At 50.1% G+C, this 19,282-nt stretch overlaps 6 protein-coding genes across 6 annotated transcripts; 3 read left to right on the top strand and 3 right to left on the bottom strand.

The window, feature by feature from the left end:
• Positions 1-51: 51 nt before the first annotated feature.
• On the bottom strand, positions 52-1,566 carry N7447_007812 (actin-related protein 3; the record flags this gene model as incomplete). Its single annotated transcript, XM_057232074.1, has 4 exons — positions 52-951; positions 1,022-1,374; positions 1,448-1,470; positions 1,532-1,566. The coding sequence occupies 4 exons, from the start codon at positions 1,564-1,566 to the stop codon at positions 52-54; spliced, it is 1,311 nt and encodes a 436-aa protein (XP_057083839.1).
• A 934-nt stretch (positions 1,567-2,500) lies between these two features.
• Positions 2,501-4,178, top strand: N7447_007811 (threonine aspartase 1; the record flags this gene model as incomplete). The annotated part of the gene is made up of 5 exons (XM_057232073.1): positions 2,501-2,607; positions 2,663-2,862; positions 2,912-3,841; positions 3,909-4,018; positions 4,074-4,178. The coding sequence occupies 5 exons, from the start codon at positions 2,501-2,503 to the stop codon at positions 4,176-4,178; spliced, it is 1,452 nt and encodes a 483-aa protein (XP_057083838.1).
• A 628-nt stretch (positions 4,179-4,806) lies between these two features.
• N7447_007810 (TFIIH/NER complex subunit TFB4) lies at positions 4,807-6,389 on the bottom strand (the record flags this gene model as incomplete). The annotated part of the gene is made up of 2 exons (XM_057232072.1): positions 4,807-5,889; positions 6,324-6,389. The coding sequence occupies 2 exons, from the start codon at positions 6,387-6,389 to the stop codon at positions 4,807-4,809; spliced, it is 1,149 nt and encodes a 382-aa protein (XP_057083837.1).
• A 662-nt stretch (positions 6,390-7,051) lies between these two features.
• On the top strand, positions 7,052-9,629 carry N7447_007809 (UNC45-central domain-containing protein; the record flags this gene model as incomplete). Its single annotated transcript, XM_057232071.1, has 2 exons — positions 7,052-7,132; positions 7,194-9,629. 2 exons carry the CDS (start codon positions 7,052-7,054, stop codon positions 9,627-9,629), a joined length of 2,517 nt encoding a protein of 838 aa, XP_057083836.1.
• A 1,055-nt stretch (positions 9,630-10,684) lies between these two features.
• On the top strand, positions 10,685-14,497 carry N7447_007808 (glycerophosphocholine phosphodiesterase; the record flags this gene model as incomplete). Its single annotated transcript, XM_057232070.1, has 4 exons — positions 10,685-10,820; positions 10,891-13,719; positions 13,779-14,179; positions 14,264-14,497. The coding sequence occupies 4 exons, from the start codon at positions 10,685-10,687 to the stop codon at positions 14,495-14,497; spliced, it is 3,600 nt and encodes a 1,199-aa protein (XP_057083835.1).
• Positions 14,498-17,014: 2,517 nt separating this feature from the next.
• Positions 17,015-18,687, bottom strand: N7447_007807 (polysaccharide deacetylase family protein; the record flags this gene model as incomplete). The annotated part of the gene is made up of 2 exons (XM_057232069.1): positions 17,015-18,552; positions 18,603-18,687. The coding sequence occupies 2 exons, from the start codon at positions 18,685-18,687 to the stop codon at positions 17,015-17,017; spliced, it is 1,623 nt and encodes a 540-aa protein (XP_057083834.1).
• Positions 18,688-19,282: the final 595 nt, after the last annotated feature.

The raw sequence follows: 19,282 nt of genomic DNA, 5'->3' as shown, positions 1-19,282 counted from the left end.
GAGCTACATCGATTGACAAGTATCTAATGATAAGGTTCACTCATTTTCCCCCTACGAGCTTCCCGGGCCACCAAGCAGTGCGAATCGCCGCACAATGCTGGGACCTATCTCGTCATACTCTGCCTTAGTGTGACAGTAGCTCCGGAACTCAGGCGTCTGGCCCAGCAGACTACCTCCGAACCAGGGACCGTGGCGCTGGCGCTTGTGGGTGACAACAGCGACATCGAGACCACCACTCCGTGCACCACCGCTACGAGCCTCGGAGGCACGGATTCGTGCATCAACCAAGTGACGAATATCACGCTGTAGACGACGGCCAAAGTCCTTGTACAGAGTAGAGCCACCAGAGAGCACAATGTTCTTATAGAGGCCTCTTCGGACGTCAATGGGGGAGGACTGGATGACGCCGTCAACAACATTGGGGAGCGGGGTGAGGAAGTCGGACGAGTAGATTTCGGGGTTGAAGAAGATCTCCGGGGCGAGGAAACGTTCGTATCCAATGTCGATGTTTACACTCCGCCCGTTCGGCGCAGTGACGGTGTGCTTTAGGAAGCGATCTGGCTCGCGGTCGTAACGTGCGAACTCCTTGACAATATCGGGACTGACATAACAGTACTCCTCCTTCACTTTCTCTGCTGTCTTCAAGCTGCTGTCGGGCTCTCCACGGTCACGTAGCAAGCTCTGCACGAAATATGTGATGTCTCGTCCAGCAATCGGGATACTCTTGATGGAGGACCCGATGACGTAGCCCTCGGCGACGGGGATAACGTGGGTAACACCGTCACCCGAATCGATGACCGTTCCGGTAAGGGAACGGTCTGTCACCTTGGAGGACGTCCATGATGCGGCAAGGGCGAGAACTGCTTGCACAGCAATGTAAAGACCGGCGCAGTTGAACGACTCGAACATGATTTCGGCGGTGTTCTCGCGGTTCTCGGGAGGGTTCAGAGGCTATAATCCAGTAATGTCAGGTCTCATCATGTTGAAAACAGCCCGCTGGTAGCATGCGCAGTTGTCTTACAGGTTCGGTGAGTAGGAAATAGTGGTCCTCGGGCTCCACGCGCAGATATTTGAAGATCGAGTTCGACCAGAATCGTTCCATGTGATCCCAGTTCTCGATCTGTCCGTGTCGGATCGGGTAGTTAACACCATATCCTGGGCCATTGCCCGCAGCCAGTGCTTCGTCGCCGATAAAGAAATCCAGGTCTTCCGTGCCACGCTTTGCGGACAGGTTGGAGCTACCCCCGCCAGCACCTAGGAACGAGGGCTTGTTTGCGACTGGGGGCCGGCCCCCGGAGCTTCCGGCACTTCCAGCAGCCCTGGTTGCAATTGCGGTGGGAAATACAAATGAGGGGGAGTCGTTACCGGCGAAACCTGAAATAGTGGAGATAGCATGTCAGCCTAATCTGTGATCGCGAGCTCCCTAATCACTACAGATACCACATACCAAGCTTGGAATAGCCAGTTCCGCTAGAGAAAGGTATAGAGTCAGCACTAAATATTCTCTTAATCCTTGTAGGTGTGAGCTTACTTGTCCATGACAACGGCTGGGGTTTGGGACGCCATGGCGGGTGGTTGGGCCTGGGCACGATCACAATGTAATAAGGAGCTGAAAGAAGTCTAGGCAATGTATAGACTGAGGCAATAACGAGGGAATCGGCTGAATCTCAATTGGTAGCCGAAATCACCCTGACTTCAAGAGACCAAGAGGACAGGCAGACAAGGCGGGGGGAGATGCAGTGCCCGGAGGTCAGATTACCTAAGGGGTCACACGTCAACATCATGTGCCGAGAAGTATCAAAAAGATCCTCAGGCTCTATATGAGAAAACAAGCAACCACTGAAGATATGCTGCCTAGGTGATGCCAATTTTACCGCCTATTTTTCAGGTAAAAAGTGAAACTACACCAAAATGGCAAGAACGACCAGTGCTATGAGATACTCCCATATATTTGCAATCTTGTCTGACTATCCATTCGCACATCCTCAATCCCTAAGACCCTCATCATCTCTCACTTTTTTATCATTCCAACAATATCATTTCTGATGAGTGGCACATGTGCAGTGCTGCCCTTCATTCTGTGTATTCTTCTCTCACTCTGACACGGATGGTCTCCCCGTAGACTCTTGTCTTCTCTCGCTTCACTCCCCGTGCCTCAGTCTGCCATAGCATTAGAGCATTGGTTTCCAGTGGTCTTTTAACAGGCGGTCACTCGTTACAATTTCAAGTGCAGAACTCATAAAGAGCTACCGCGTTTTGATCAACAATCGGCCAGCCCATCACGGACGCGTCGAAGATTTGTTTGCCAGCTTACGCGCCGCATCCATATCTTCACTTCAGCCCGATCTTGTTGCAGACTGCATATTCCCAACATACGTGATTCGATATATCAACTTTGATATTTGAGCACAATCGGTGACGCTTTTGTTGCGTCTAGATTTTACACACATCGTTTTGTTGACCCTGGCTTGATACCTCGGTCAATCGTGCACAACCTAATATGTCGCAAGCGTCCCGCAACGAAGGTGTTTGTGCCATCTTCATTCATGCTGGAGCGGGTTTCCACAGCCACGAGAATGAGCACAAGCATTTGAAGGCCTGTGAAGTGTCAGTCTCAGTATTTCATAAATTTGATGGTTACAAAGTCTAACAAGTGAATTAGAGCTTCGCTCAAGGCCATGGCATTCTTAAAGGGTGGTGGCACCGCCGTCGACGCCGTCGAAGCAGCGCTGATGGTGCTTGAAGATAATCCGATTACAAATGCAGGGTTTGGGAGCAACTTAAACGCAAAGGGGGTGGTCGAGGGCGACGCCTCGATTGTCGACCACCACGGGTTAAGTGGAGCAGCTGGAGCTGTGCCCAGTAAGTTTGTTGTGTCTCTTTATAAAGTCTTGCCTAACGAGCCTGCTAGATATCAAGAATCCGATCATGCTTGCTCGAAAGATTTATGACAAGTCCAATGTGCAGATGGGCATGTCAAGGGTGCCACCGAACTTCTTGGTCGGAGAAGGTGCTAAGGATTTTGCATGGGAGAATGGCATGGTGATCATACCCTCGGAGGCCTTGATCTCACCTGTCGCCCTAGAGCGTTATCAGGTATGGGCCGCAGAGGTTGATGACTATGAAAATGAAACCAGCGGCGAAGTGTTCGATCCCTGGATTCGCCGGCCAGTGACTCCCCTTGACACTCGCCTGAAACGTCTCGAGCGTGCTTCTCAACCCGAAGCCCATCCTACCAGCCATGCAGCGGATGAGGAAATTAACACCCTGCCCAATCCAAACCTTTTTGCAGATGTGAAAGGGCGCCCGGCATCATCACTGGAGCATGGAAATCAGAAAAGGGCCAAGATTTCAACTTCCCATCTACCTGTGCAGCCACCTGCCTCACCTTTGTCCTCATTTCGGGATGGCAGCCCTGATTCCCCCGATAGTGAACAAGACGGGGAGCATATCACCACAGAGAGCTCAGATGCTGCTGATAGTGAACAAGACGGGGAAGACAGCATCACTGACACTGTTGGCGCGATTGCCATTGACAAGTACGGGAACATTGCAGCAGGATCTTCTTCTGGTGGCATTGGCATGAAGCACCGAGGTCGGATTGGACCTGCAGCCCTAATTGGCATTGGCACTCATGTTATTCCACAAGACCCAACTGATCCAGATGGAACCACTTGTGCAGTCGTTACATCCGGGACTGGAGAGCTCATTGCCTCAACACTGGCGGCAAGCACATGCGCGCAAAGGATGTATTACAGTCAGAAGATGGGCGACAACGGCGTTTTTACCCAGGTCATGGAGGAAGAAGCTCTTAGGGGGTGGATGAAAAGGGAGTTTAATGGTGCGTTCTATTCTTTTCACTGCTGACACTTCCCAAACACTGACATTCGTTTGCTTTTGTCTGTTAGAACACTCTGCCGTGAGTAACAGCATTCTCTTTGGGGCCCTCGGAGTGGTCATTGTGAAGAAAAACAATTACGGCATCGAACTCTACTTTGCCCACAACACCGACTCTTTCGTGAGTCTTTCATTATTGTCGCTATGAAGGACTGGTTGCTAAACATATCTTACAGGCCATTGCTTCCATGTCCAGCAATACGAGCAGACCATCTTGTCTAATGTCGCGAGGCACGCGAGGAACCATTGCCCAGGGAGGTTGCCGAATCAGGTTTCCATAAGGAGTAAGTTTTATTAAGTTGAAAATGTAAGCTCTGAGTGCTGAACACAGATGATTTAATTAATTAGAATTTGCAATACGCTCCCGATGAGAACTACAACTATGCTGCAGCGAACCCCCTTTGCCTCGCCGACTTCTGGTCTGTTGGTACTCATCAATGGACAAGGTAGTTTTAGCGCACAACCATCTGGGTCTGCTTCAGTTCGTCCCATCCCCTTCGCGTTCGCCGCGTTGGTGTACCCAAATCCCTGTTATGTTTTCTGGCCTTATGACACCAATGTTCCACTCACATGGTGACATACTGACAACACAAGCGATTGTTTCAGTGGCTCTTTCATCCCCCCCCCCCCCCCCCCCCCTGAACAGTCTCCTTTGAGACCGGGCACCAACAATGTGATCAGAGTATGTTTCAACAAGTCCCGGCCTCCGTCCCTGTGTGTACCTATTCGTTTCACAGTAGTAATATGAGAGCTGTCCCAAATTATTTCCTTGTAAACCAGCTACTTGTAGTGTTGCTCATAGAAACAAGCTCATGTGTGTTCCGGGAGTAATGCTAGCTCGAAATTAATAGAGTCAGGTCCCACCAATGGTTATTTTTCCCCTACGATATGACCTTTGTGGAAGAGATATCAAGGACCCGGCGTAGGCGTCGACGTCGACATAGGTGTCCCCGTCCCGGACGCCCCATTGACACGCTTCTTCTTCTTCTTCCTCCTTGGCAACAAAGCAGGCTTGGCATTATCCCCACTATCCAGATGCGTGCCACAAGTCATGCAGTCACTACCAGGCGGTGGCTCGCAAAAGATACTGAGACAAATGGAGCACACAAAGCCAACATCAACCACCCGCCGATGACAAAAGCAAGCAGCCCTGAAATCAACATCCACCCGCGTTGGAAGAACCAAATGTCGGCGCGAGCGCTGATCCGGCAAAAATGCCATCATCAGATATTGCAGCAGACCGCGTGGCTCGGCGAGAGCCATATAAACACCCTTGGTAGCATCAGACGCCTGCTGCAAGAAGACCGCATCGCCACTGAGCTTGCACACATCGATGGGAATGCTCAAGCGCTGACAGGCAAATATGCTGTTCATGACAGGGATATACTGGTGTGCAGCGTCTGTAGACCCGCTCACGGAAACGACCAAGATACGACTCTGCAGCCGTTCGTCCTCGTTCGAGGCCGAGTACCGATTCGTCGCTGTGCTCCCATTCCCGCTGCCATCGGCCGCTGTGTCTTCGGCGTTGGCGCCGCCGTGCTCCTCTGCCCAGGCGAGTGTGCGTCGGTTCGTGTGGCTCAGGGCCAGGGTTAGTGCGCCCGCTAGCATTGTGGACATGTTGCCGCGTAGATCGTCGGCGGTGGTAGAGTCCATTAGTTCTTTGAGGTTGCGGGTGACTTGTTCTTCGACGAGGCGGAAGGGGCGGTATTTGTTTGTTTCAGGAGTTGTGGTGGCGGTTGCGCCGTTCATTACGACGTCGCCATCATTATCGGAGCGGTTTCGGGGGGCGTTGTGGGATGGGTAGAGCCATGCTGCTTTTTGGGTATGTGATGCGACGACGGCGACTTCGTTGGCGTAGTTGCAGGCTAGGTGGGCGTTGATGAAGACTAGGATGTTGGCGATTGCTTTGGAGAGAGGGAGGGAGCCTTCGAGGAGGGCCCAGGCGTGTGGATTTGTGTCGATGACGATGGTGAGGAGGGATGGGGGAGAGATCTGAATGGTGATCTAGTTAGCTAGTAGTTCATCCTCTTGTAGAGACTAGACAATTACGAACCGGTAGCTCCTAGCTCATAATGCTCCGAAGCATCCACAGAATTCATTGTGTTGAGACGGGGAGTTTAGTCGAGGCTGGTGTTCATTATTGTGAGCTAGGACTCTCTGGGACTGGGGCCAGACCGGTTAGACTGGTATCCTGAGATTGCTGTATATACAGCCAGAATTAAAATTGAAGTCCAAGCTCTACCAGTATTCGGCACGTTAATTGAGGGACAAGCGATAAGCCAGTCACGGGGTGATAACAACTGCTATAGCTGTTTCCCATGTCACGTTCCAATATAGAACTTTCACCTACGTCAAGACTTGAATTTCGTCCTCTTTTTTTACATCCTAACACTGATTTGACTCTTCGAGATGTTTGACTGACTCACAAGCAATTCGGAGCTTCGACCGGAGCTAACACTCCAATCGGATTGACCTCCACACTGTGAAGCCATGGGTGACTGAAAGTACCTCGAATTTATGAGCATCTTTTGTTGAGAGATGTTCTGCTTTCGGTCGATTTGGAAGACTGGACAAGGTGTCTCTCTTGGCATATCCCTTGAACGCGCCAAGATGAAACTATTGCATAACTGTATTCTCTAGTACCAAGACGGATGGTTGCCTTTCTACACCGTATCTATACTGCTATAGGAATCCGGATTTAATAGGATTTCAACGCCGGAAGCCTTGGAACATGTGAAATATTGTAACACCAAGGCAACCCTGTAAAGGACTAAGCTGAGTAGATTCTTATCCGCAACGTGACGACGTTCGGCGTTGTGGTTGGTGTCTTATCGGGCCAATTGATAATGATGATTCGTGAAGGAAATGGAATAAGATCCCCCTCGGTCTATTATTACATACATGTCCGGGGAAAAGTATAAGGTGTCATTTCTTGAATTCATACGGGCCAACGCGGCAAACCGAAATATTAGAAAATATATATTATACGTTTTCCTTTCACCTCCTTTTTCCTTCCCCATAAAAAAGCGGCTGTCTGTTCCCACCTTATCTCTCCGCTCCCCTCGAGGAAAAAAAAACCCCCTTAGCTTCTCTCTGCTTTACCTTCCAAACCACAACCGGAGTCATCATTTCCGGTCTCTCGCGCAACCCTGCAATGGTTCAAGCAACGGGCGAAGAGCGCGCTGTAAACTTGGCCCGAGAGGCTGTCGAACTGGTCGACGCGGGTCACCGAGAGGTATGTCATTTCTTGTAATAGAGAAAGCTAGCGGAATACTGATATGAAACTCACTCCATAGGCTGCTTCTCGAAATCTTAGAGAAGCCCTTTCGATCGCCCCCGAAAACCCTCAAGTGAAAGCCGCATTTCTGAAAGTTCAGCATGAAGACAAAGACGGTCATCAGCTTCTCGATCTCTGCCGCCGATACGCCACACAGAAAGATGAAAATGCAGGCAAAAACGCTGCTATTTATCTCCGGACCGATGGCCTGAAATGCCCAGAAACTGTTGCTTTGGAATGCCTCAAATTGTTGCTCGCACAACGACCCCACTCTTTATCGACGACACAGGATGAGATCATATCTGGGTTGGTGCGACAGAACATCAGTGTTCGGCAGTACTTCTCTACAGAGCTGCAGAATTCTGTCACAACATTCTTCGACGAGATCTATGACCGGGGTGATGGGGCAGCGGTGTGTCTGGACACGGTGGTGTTGGACCCCACCGTGTGGACATCGGAGGAAACACGATCCCACTGCGAGGGTGAACTCTTCCAGCTGTTCATTGCCAAGTTGATGGAATCAGGCCATGATCTCGATGGCCGCTCTTTGAAGGGAATTACTCGACTACTCGCTGTCCACGCCGTTGAACTCGAACATCTGATCGACGATGAAGGGTTTGAGGTGATTCTCTCATCCTTGGACAATCGATTGCCGCTCGAAGTTCGGAGCCAGGCCACATTGGCTACTGCGAAATACCTCGAGGTCTCCAAGGAGACGGGCGAGAAGAAGTTCTTGGCGTTGATTATGAATATTCTTGACAAAGGCCGTGTCAGCGATCTCATCGTTGCGTTCTCTGCGGTGGCCGCCGTCTTCCCTGTGTCTCCTTCTGCAACTGCCAATCTCTTCTTGTCGGATGAGTTCATGAGCTTCCTCCTCCCCATGGCATCGCGAGATGCCAAGAGCAAGAAGGTGGAAGTTCCCGTTCTAGAACTTCTTAATGCAGCTTGCATTAGCCGTCCGTGCCGCGAGGCTGTTTCAAAGAAATTCGGGGAATGGTTGTCACATGTCTTGACCAATGGAAGTGATGAATGCTCGGAATTAGCTGCAGTGACTCTGGCAAAGATCCGAGCATCCGAGCCTGAGAAACCCTCGGCTGGCAACGGTAAGGTCTTGGAACAAGACAGCGAGTCTGAACTGGTTCATCGATTCATGGGACTGATGTCTGAACAAAAGGTTGAACACAACTCCCACGCAATCGAAGGATTGGCTTATACTTCGGTGAAGCCGTCCGTCAAGGATCAACTTGCCAATGACCCGGTTTTCCTACGAAACTTCATTGCGGCAATGAAACAAAACACCGGCGATTCATCCGTCCTCTATGGCGGCTTGATGGCGTTTTTAAACCTCACCAAATTCTTACCCAACCTATCCGAAGAGCAGAAGAAGATGGCACAGCTGAAGGACTACGCGGACCCGTCTACCGGAAAGGTGAAAGCAGCACCAGAAATCGATATTCGGGATGAAGAAGAAGCTGTCCTGAGACGATGTGGCGCCGTTATCGATGCAGGCATCATGACTCTACTTGTTGAGTGCGGCCGAATCTCGTTGCCTTCTACCAATGAGCTCACGGCAAAGATTCTACAAAACTTGAGCAGGGCTCAAAAGTCTCGTGGAACACTGGCCCAGCAAGGCGCGGTGAAGCTGTTACTTGCCCTTGCAGCCCCGAAGCAGAGTAGCTCTGGGCCTGTGACGAACGAAACGACACGCATCGCATCCCATGCGCTGGCTCGCATCCTTATTTCCGTTGACCCTTCACATGTTTTCCCATCGTCTGGATTTCCCCAAGTTACATCCGCCGTCCGGCCCCTTCTCTCCCTCCTTTCATCGCCCGAAACTGCCTCGTTCTCCGCCGACCAACCTCGCGACCTACTCCCAGTGTTTGAAAGTCTCCTAGCTCTGACGAACCTCGCTTCCTACCCGCATGACGATTCCGCACCCGAACTCATGGTCCGAGAAGGCTGGTCTGCAGTGGAAGATCTCCTGTTGTCCAACAATGCTCGAGTTCAACGAGCTGCCTGCGAACTGGTCTGTAATCTGATGACCTGCGAGTCCGGTGTTATCAAGTTCGCGGATGGCTCCAAGCAAGCGGCTCAGCGCCTTCACATTTTGCTAGCTCTGACCGATACCGATGATGCTCCGACGCGACGGGCTGCGGGCGGAGCTCTTGCGATGCTGACGGAGTTCGATGCCGCCATAGCCGCTGTCCTGGACCGACCCCGGGGCGTTGAACTGCTCTTGGGATTGTGCCAGGAAGATGACGATGCATTGGTTCACCGAGGTGTGGTCTGTGTTCGCAACTTTACTTGCATCGCGACAGGTGATATCGGCACCCGCGCCAAAGCCGCCATTCGCGCCGCAGGAGGAATTGATATTCTCACTGCGTGTCTCAAGAAGACCAAGAACCAAGCGGTGCTACAGGCTGGGGTAGAGGCATTGAAGCCGCTGGTTCAGTAGCAGACGTGACCGCTTTCCTTTTCCACCGCTTTCTTTTTTTACATTTTCCATTTTGCATGTGGCTGTCGGATGGACTGATCCAATGGAGTTTTTGATTTTTTTTTTAATGTTTCCGAGATGACCTGATGAGCGACGGATTTTAATGGTTGCTTTTTTCTTACGCCTAAGGCGGGATGGAATTTCCAGAGTGCAATGACTTTTAGAATTATGAGTGGCTTAACCCCCTTGAACGCCTGATCAATATTCCAAGCCTTTTCTATAGTTCAAGGGTCACGAGCTCTCCAGTCTCCCCCATTCAAGCTTTTAAGAACTTTACATTCCTGGGCACTTTGGTATTTGACCCCTTTGAAAGTCACAGAGCAGAGATACTGCAAATCTGCAAATATAGAACTAGCCGGTCTCGTATGTGGGGGCCAAGTCCAATTCCCCTCAGGCCCCATTTGTATGACGTGGGACAAAAAGTCCTAAGAATTTAGAGCTTTGGGAATTCTACACCGCAATTGTAAAATATACGATAGTACTGATATAGTACTGAAATTGTGCTATAGTCTGATATAGTATTACTACATAGTACTTCGTAAACGTATAAAGACCGGTACCGTGGAGCTAACACCCCCGTGGGTCGACAAATCACCTTCAGTCTAGTACGCACACCTCTAACCCGTTCGCCTTCAGCTTAGACGGGCTTCTCTCCTACAACCTCTTAGCCCAACGCTCTTTTGTTCTCCCAACCTATCCTCATCCTCTCTCTCTAGGTGTGCAAAGTATCCCTTCCATATCCCCGACCATATCCCCGACATTCCCCAAAGGTCGAGTGCATCTAGCTTTGTCTCTTTGTTCTACCTTCTACCTCCCCTATCCCCCCTACACATTCCAATGGCGTGGTTCATTTCCTCTGCCTGCGTTCGCCCGCTCACCTGATCGCTTCCTCGTGACACTCAGGTTGAAATCCGAATTTCCTCCGACTGGAACCCCACCCCCGACATTGAAAACGTGCAGATAAAGTGTGGAGGAATCGTGAACTGAATTCTAGTGGAAGTGTTGGTCTCGCCAATATGAAGTTCGGCCGCAATTTGTCCCAATTCACCGTTCCCGAGTGGAGCACCTCCTACATCAAGTACAAGGCCCTGAAGAAGCTTATCAAGTCTGCTGCGGAGCAGATCAAAGCGGGACAAGATCCAGATCTGGCTGGTAAGTATAAAGCCTCGAATTTACGATTTTGACTTGGGGCACTTTTCTAACCAGGCTATGGTGCTTATAGGTTTTTTCTATAGCCTCGACCGAAATGTTGAAGATGTCGACTATTTCTACAACAAGAAATATGCCGAGTTCGCCCGCCGTTTGAAGCTACTCGAGGATCGCTACGGTTATTCCATGGAGGGTCGCCATCCTCTGGAGCCCGAGGATCGGCATGACCTGCGCGAGGCCCTGTTGGATCTGCGGTACCACTTGCGCCGCTTACAATGGTATGGTGAAGTCAATCGACGTGGATTCGTCAAAATCACCAAGAAGCTGGACAAGAAGGTCGGTGCGCAGGCCCAAAAGCGTTATCTAGAGACCAAGGTCGATCCCACTCCTTTCGCCTCCAACGAACGGGTGTTCCAATCGCAGGAGCGCATCAATGCTTGGATGGCGATCATTGCCGACCAGTCCAAGGTTGAAGATAAGGTGCCCGATGACGCGAGCTCCACCCATTCTTCCCTTTCATTGAAGCGAGGCTCAGCTAGACCTTATCTTAACTTGCCTACTAGCGTCCTCACTGCCGTCGATGACGCACTGCGCAAGGATGATACTCATGTCTTGCTCGAGTTACTCGAGACCTTGAAGGCCTCTGCCGATGAAGCTGGGGACACGGTTTATCCTAGGGTTCTCAGAACCTTGATTCAACGCTCTATCCTTCACCGTTCGCGCGCTGTCCTGACCCTTCTCTTGAACCGAGTGGACACTCTAGAGGAAGATGATGATATCAACAGACGCAACTGTCTTCACCGTCTCGTCATCTCCATGGGCCGTGAACAGCCCACAAGTGACTCCGAGCCGGCGGCGTCGATGGTGCTTAACTTCCCTCCGGAGACCACCCGCTATATTACGCCCGCAGCGCCTCCGACCCTCCAACCACCGCGTGCAATAGTCAAGGAGGAGCACATGCCCCAGCAGCTGGGCCGCGATGATCCGGCTGTTACTCACCTTCAATTCCTATTGGACGCACTGCGCCCTGATCAGCGTGAGTCGTTGATGGCCAAAGACCTTTCAGGACGCACTCCATTGCACTATGCAGCACAATACGGTTTCAAGGTAGTGTGTGAAGTCATAATTGAGCACCTCAGGGAATGGGACATGTTCGATGTCAGTAATGGCATCGACGGTCCTCTCTGGCAGGACAATGACGGTTGGGCCCCACTCCATTTGAGTGTTGTAGGCGGCCACCCACAAACCACCCGATGTCTCTTGGATTCCGAAAACCAGTATCCCTCGCGGAAACGGAGCATCATCAGAAAACAGGTCTCCAAGTCTAGTGCAGTACTGGCACTAGCGACCAAGGCCAACTTTGTTGATATTGTCCAGCTTTTGGTGGAGGCTGGCGTGGATATCAATTATCAGGATGAGCAGGGAGAGACTGCATTGCACGTTGCCGCCCGATTTTGCCATGCTGAGTGTGCACAAATTCTACTCGATGGCAGCGTCGACCAGAAGGCAGACATAGAATTAGCCGAAACCACATATGGCTGGACGCCGCTCTTCATTGCCTGTGTGGACGGGTGTCTGAGTGTGGCTAAAATGCTAATTTCCGCGGGCGCGGACGTGGAGCGTTTCGATTCCTCTGGCTGGACGGCCAAGGAGCACGCGGCCCTGCGAGGCCATCTCGACATTGCCCGCTGCTTGGCCGAAGTTAGCCCCGGGCCTCCTACCACTGAGCTCGATTTTTCGTCGTCCACTCCAACCCTCCCAGGTTCCGAGTCCTCCTCGCCTCCGACTCAGTCGTCCCTCACTGATCGCCGGTCGAATGCGCCAGGCCCAACTTCTGGGACTCCTGGCGTACGGACTAGTGAACCTATTAAGACGTTTGGACACAGGTATCTGACCGATGAGAGCATGATCTTGGTTAGTCTGGGAACTATGGATATGCGCAAGCCGCTTGAGACAGTCAGCCTCGACCGCATCCCGATGGAGAATGCGCACGCCACCCAGCTGGACACGTCTTTGTCGATGGTGGTCACAGCTAGCGGTGCTCACGGTGAGCCGGAGGTGATTGACTTGCCTGTGCAGGACAATATCTCAACCGAGCCAATCGTCTTCCACACCACTGATCCAAGCAAGGTGCGTCTACTTTTCGACCTTGTCCCCACCTACGCAGGATCAAAGGAGAAGATCGTTGGCCGGGGTGTCGCTCTGCTTTCTAGCATCAAGCCCACCGTGGGGTCGCACCGAATCAATCTCAAGGGTGATTCCACTGTTCCCATTGTTGCCGCGAATACCCTTGAGGTGATTGGGTCTGTGACTTTCAACTTCCTTGTCATCACCCCCTTCAAGCACCCGAAAATGTCCATTACTGGCAACCAGACCTACTGGCGCTCGATGACCTCAACCATGGTCATTGGACACCGTGGGCTGGGTAAGAACATGGCCAGCCGCAATTCATTGCAGTTGGGTGAGAATACTGTAGAGTCCTTCATCGCCGCGGCCAACCTAGGTGCCTCATATGTTGAGTTCGATGTGCAGCTCACAAAAGACCACGTGCCTGTCATCTACCACGACTTCCTAGTCAGCGAGACGGGTATCGATGCGCCTGTTCATACCATGACCCTCGATCAATTCCTCGAGTTGGGCATCGGACGTTACCGTCATGCCCTACCCGGATCCGTGAAAGTCGGCGAGGGATCTGAGTATGGTCCACGCCAGCGCTCAATGTCTGTTGGTGGCTCCGAGTACAACCCCGCCGAATTGACCGAGAAGATCAAGCACACACGCGACTTCAAAAAGAAGGGATTCAAGGGTAACACCCGCGGCGAACACATCCAGGCACCATTCGCCACATTGGAAGAGTTGTTCACAAAGATCCCGAAACCTGTAGGATTTAATATCGAACTGAGTGAGTTACTACCGCATCCCTAAGAACAGCTATTCCGTCGATCTAACCAAGATCGCTAGAATATCCCATGCTCCACGAGAGCGAGGAGGAAGAAATGGACACCTACGCAATTGAACTAAACTCCTTCGTCGACACCATCTTGACCAAGGTCTACGATATGGGAGGCGGCCGCGACATTCTATTCTCCAGCTTCAACCCGGATATCTGTCTACTGCTGTCTTTCAAGCAACCTTCCATCCCCGTCCTCTTCCTGAGCGACGCAGGCGCCTCCCCAGTCGGTGACATCCGCGCCAGTAGCTTGCAGGAGGCTATTCGGTTCGCCTCGCGGTGGAACCTCCTCGGAATCGTCACCCAGGCCGAACCACTAGTCCTCTGCCCGCGGCTGGTCCGTATCGTCAAGGAGTCCGGTCTTGTTTGTGTCTCCTACGGAACACTCAACAACGATGGCAACAACGTCGACGTAAGTCTCTTTCCATTCCTCTTCATTCACTTTCCATCTCCACGCAAACTCCAAACAACCATCTCACCATGTTATCCGTAATAGTACCAAGTGGCGGAAGGCATCGACGCCGTTATCGTCGACTCCGTGCTCGGCATCACAAATGGCCTCATCCAGCGCCAGAACAAGGGCGAGCGCACACCCGGCCCGTCGCCTAATCCTTCGGCTGTTAGTGATCAGGCGGCTGACTCTGCCAAGGGCGCTGTCACGGTCCCGACTCTTGAGCGGGTGAAACAAACTACCCTCTCACCGGATATCAATCCTCCTACTCTTCTTTGAGAATTGAAATGTCATGTATCGTTGCATTTTCGTCTGGGAATTGTGATTTATTGGCATTTGATGTCAATAGTATGCATTCGGCTTCTGCCAGCTTCAACAGCTATCAATACCAGTTGTTTTCGATATTACTTATTTCTATAACGATTATCATTGATGTTAGTGATTTTTCGAGGAACCAGGCTGCGGCTTGTCAGTCTGTTTGGTTGGGGTGGTCGTGGTGGATTCCTTTTGTTTGGGATTTGCCTAAGAGGTAAAAGTATCCTAGTGAAGGTGATAGGGGGTTAATCCAGGTGCTGGACATGTAGAATAAGGTGTATGAGAGAGCTGATTTTGGAATTGGAGGGTGCTTAGTTCCTGCATATGGCCGGCAAATTGGGCGGCGAATTTCCTTTTGTGTCGGGTATTGAGAGGGCCATTCGGTTGTTTAGGACGGTTCCTCGGAGTGCTTCCATTAGGATGTAGGGATGGCCGAAGGCATTGTGACGCTGTGGCCGTAGACATGAGATTCCAGTGTTCATCGATAGAGTCCATTTTAAGAATGTTTCAATTTGGGCTGCACTTTGTAAATGGGGCAAAAAGGAGGCTCAGAAATTTGAGGGAAATTGAGGTGACAGAATGAGATGATACCCCCTGTTCATACGAATTGAGGGGTTGACTTAGAGAGGATTTTCGATTTGTCCCTAAAGGGCGTACTGTTTGGTCTATTGGACTTCTCTCTCCCATAACCATCTATCCTTTCTACTCGACCGCATTATACCTCAACATGGCACCCAACTCCATTTCTCAATGTCCTGGGTGCCCCCAAGATCTCACATCTTGTCATTGATACCTGGGGATCTAAAATGACCACCTCTGTACATATCTATCCTCGGCTGGCGCTCCAAATCCCTTCGCTGAAATCCCTATGCTTACGCATGTATACGATCTGCCCAGAGGTTCTTCAATTTTCGAGGAGTGACAGTGCCATGCCATCATGAACTGAGAGTATCATCATCAACCTCAGTCTCTAAGATTCCCAGCGAATGTCCGGAACGGATCGCGAGTATTGTAACGGGCGAAAGTTCTTGTACCTTGTAATAGCTGAAGATGGGATTGAAGTTGCAAAACGAACGCCGAGTCTCAAAAGTGTTCAAAGTTATGCGGCAGTATAACCCTATTGCGAGCACGAGGTGTATGAACTGTATGACTGGGATCCAGACAACTATTGCTGGGACCGGTGACATGCGCGGTAGACGGGTGATTGAACCTGACGAAGCGTCACGCGCTCATTTTTCATGGACGAATAGCGATTTCTCAAGTCGAGTTAATTAATCGCGCTGGCCGGTATTGAAACATTGTGTGAGTCGGGTGCAGTTGAGATTCAGTGTATCATTACGAACAATTCAAAGGATCATAACTTCACGATTCAATATCGCTCAGCCTATGTATCTCTCAACTCAATCGCGATAAAACGGCCTAACGAATATACAGGCAAAACAGCGCAAAATTATCGAATTGTTTGTTGATATTCAGCATACCTCTTTTGGTATTCAGGAGCTTTGTTAATCTTATAACGATCAAGCGAGTATCCTGATGGCGTTCTCCCAAAGCCCTTCGGCGTGCCCTATAAACCTGCCGGTCTTCTGCGTCAGCTTCGATGTATTTGTCCTGGCAGAGAAGCGCATCGCGGATGTCTTGTAGGGGCGAAAGAGTGTCCTCGTAGGCGTGCGATATATTGAGAAGGTGAGTTCATTTCTGAAAATGGAATCATTCGCACTAATGCTAGAACATAGATCTTGTTTGGGATAGGGAAGATCGTAGTTTAAATATGAACATGATAGCAACAGGCACCAATGAAAACGCTGCTAGATCGAGATGGGAGTACTTCCAGTAGCAGCCCAGGTATATAACAAAAAAAGCAAATGAATCAATGACCGCGTTCGCGCTGTCTTCACGTTCTGGTGCGAGAGGCAAAGGCTTTAATATTGTAAGCGCGGGTAGGGAAATGACACATACATGACTTACCATTCATAATGGACCTCCGAAATGACCTTTTTAACGAGTCCTCGGGAAATGTTTTTAAAGATGCGGTCTCATTTGTTGAGACTGAGCCAGTTCGTGTCTTTTTTGGGGATGTTTTGAACCCCTTTTCGGGATTGCGAATAGGCGGGGGAGGAATAGCAAGATGCATTATGTAGGATACGTCTGGATACTCAAGTTGGAGTTTTTCCGTTATGATTTCGCTATACATCTTTGTCGGGTTAGCACGGGTTTATATAAACTGCTCAGGAGTGGCATGTTTATGCTTATCTTGAATGAGGCAACAGCTAGCGAGTCAGGTGCTTATCAACCAATCGGATTATTTCTCCAATATACTCTTATCCTACACTTTTGATTCTATCCAAGTTGGTCAAGTTCGCAAGAGTATAACGAAAGGGCAGTGGAGTCGCTATATGGGCGAGGATGTAATATGGCTTCTCTTAAATAAAGTAAAGTATTTGCTTAGATCCGAAATATATTATCCATAACTCAATCTATCTAAGCCTTCAGTTGCTCTTCTAACCACTCCTGTGTGATACTCTCAAAAGTGCAAAACTGAACCGCATCCCCCCACCCCCGAAGCCACCCCACGAAACGATCAACCATCCCTATCACATGGGACATTCCACTAGTATCGGGATGCATCAAGATAGGGAAAACAAAACTACCATCCCCTCCGTCAACATGGGCATTCTCCCACAACCACAAAAACATATCCTTCCATCTCTGCTCAACAACTCGCGCATCAACATGTCCATGGCTATTATCGAGATGTGGGAAGTACTGTAGTGCCATCATATCTTCATTATTCCATCCAGTGGGGATTTCTACCAGTGGGTGGCTGACAGGGCGGGCATTCGCCGCAGCCAGCGGCGTGGGGCGCAACCAAGCACTAGCCGGCTGGGAGAAATCCACCTTTTCAATCGGCGGATCGCTAGGTGTAAAATATGGCTGTGAGTCATGGTGGCTCAAAGAAGAGTCGTATAGAAATTCAAATTCTCTCAGAAGCTCGATTGTTGTCTCGCGGAGTTGGTACATGGGAGCGCGGTAACCTCGCACTCTTTTGCCCGTTAGTCGCTGCGATACTTCCATGCACTTCACTAGCACGTCGCGCTCTTGAGCGGGTGTCATTTGGTAGGCGCCTTCGTGCGAATAGCCATGAAGTCCGATCTCGGCGCCGGACCGGATAATCTCTTTGACGGTTGGTTCGAAGGTTTCCATTGTGTGGCCTGGAATGAACCAAGTCACTTTGTCGGCTACTTGGTGCTTTTGTAACATGCGTAGGATCCGATTCGCACCGACTCGACCGGCAAATATGCCGGTGCTGTAGTCTGCCATGTTGTTGTCTGGATGATGTCCCGTTCCCAGGAAGGCGGAGATTGCGTCAAAGTCAAAGGACAAAGCAATTTTGACCTTTGGATGCTTCTCATGGAGAGGGAGGCTTCGGCAGAGTTGGGTATTCTGGTTAATGGGATTATGGCTTTCGTTGTTCTCCTTGCTTTTTACACTAGCGATGTCGGCGAGAGAAATGATTCCACGGGCGGGCTTCGCTGAGACTAGTATCCCTGTTGCTGCGACGACTGACTGGGTAGAGGCCTCGTGTGAGGTGCTGAGATCAAGGAAGTTGACGGAAGCATCTGGGTGAAGTCGTGAGACGTCTCTTTGGAGCTTTGAAATAACGTGCTCGAGTGAGACATCAAAGAGATCTTGATAACCGAGGACGACAATAGAGAAACCGTGCCCTGGTTGATTCTCAAGAGACCTTGCCTTGTTGGCCTGGAATCGATGCTGAAGGAATAATTTTACCTGTAGCAACATTTTCCTCTGGCAGCTCATGGACGTGTGTCCCTGATCCCATTCACTCAATGGAATCTCCCAAATGGCGTCTTGCCCTGAGGGCTCCTGAGTTCTGGTGTCGATAATAAATACATCGGTTTGGTCGAAAGCGTTGAAAGCAGTAATCTGAGCCTGTGCTTCAGCCAAGTTGCTAGATATCAGATGATCCAGGTTGACTGCGATAGTCTTGTTCTTAGAACCTTTGTAGATGTTAGGGTATATACTTTCTCCATTAAGTAACCAATCTCACCCGAGGAACAAGCCCGAAACGCCTCTGCCAATGGTGCAGGGGCACCTGTGATGATGACAGACTGGGTGCTGAGACAGGAAGTCATGTTGGAATTTGAATATCGCAAGTCTCAGATTCTTCCAGAGAAGCGTAAGATGCATGTTGCTTTATATTTGTGAATGGCCTTAAGTATATGAACTGGGGTTAAAACTTCTTGCGGGGAAATTTGCAGGGCCTAAAAGCATGTGCAGATGCGGTAACAGCCAGCGAGCAGTCGATGCTGTTCCGAGGCTCTGTTTTATGACTTAATAGAGCGGGGTTGCTATCTGAATAGTATGTTCGTCTTGATAGCTTGTTGCCACCGGAATATTGTAGGACTGCGAAATCCCACCACGGTACCTATGGATTTCTCCTTATGTCTTATTAGAATGAACTTATATGGCAAGAGTAAGCGAATATATATCGGCTTGTAGGTTACTTTGATTTATAGTATAGTAAACCTAAAAAACGACGAAAAGATAAAAGTATCTCTAAGCTAATACTATCGTTGAGTTTAATCGCGTCTTAGGTTTGTTTAGTAAGAGCCAGGGACCTGTTCTTATATATCTTATATCTTGAAAGGATAAATCGGCCGTTATATTAGAGCGATGGAAGTGTAAAGATAAATAAAGAGCATATATATCTAAAGCTATTTCTGTCGA

Source organism: Penicillium robsamsonii, assembly GCF_028829455.1.
Source record: "Penicillium robsamsonii strain IBT 29466 chromosome Unknown utg000004l_segment0_segment0, whole genome shotgun sequence".
Lineage (NCBI taxonomy): Eukaryota > Fungi > Ascomycota > Eurotiomycetes > Eurotiales > Aspergillaceae > Penicillium > Penicillium robsamsonii.
The sequence above is the reverse complement of the archived record's forward strand: the minus strand, read 5'-3'. Positions and strand labels throughout refer to the sequence as shown.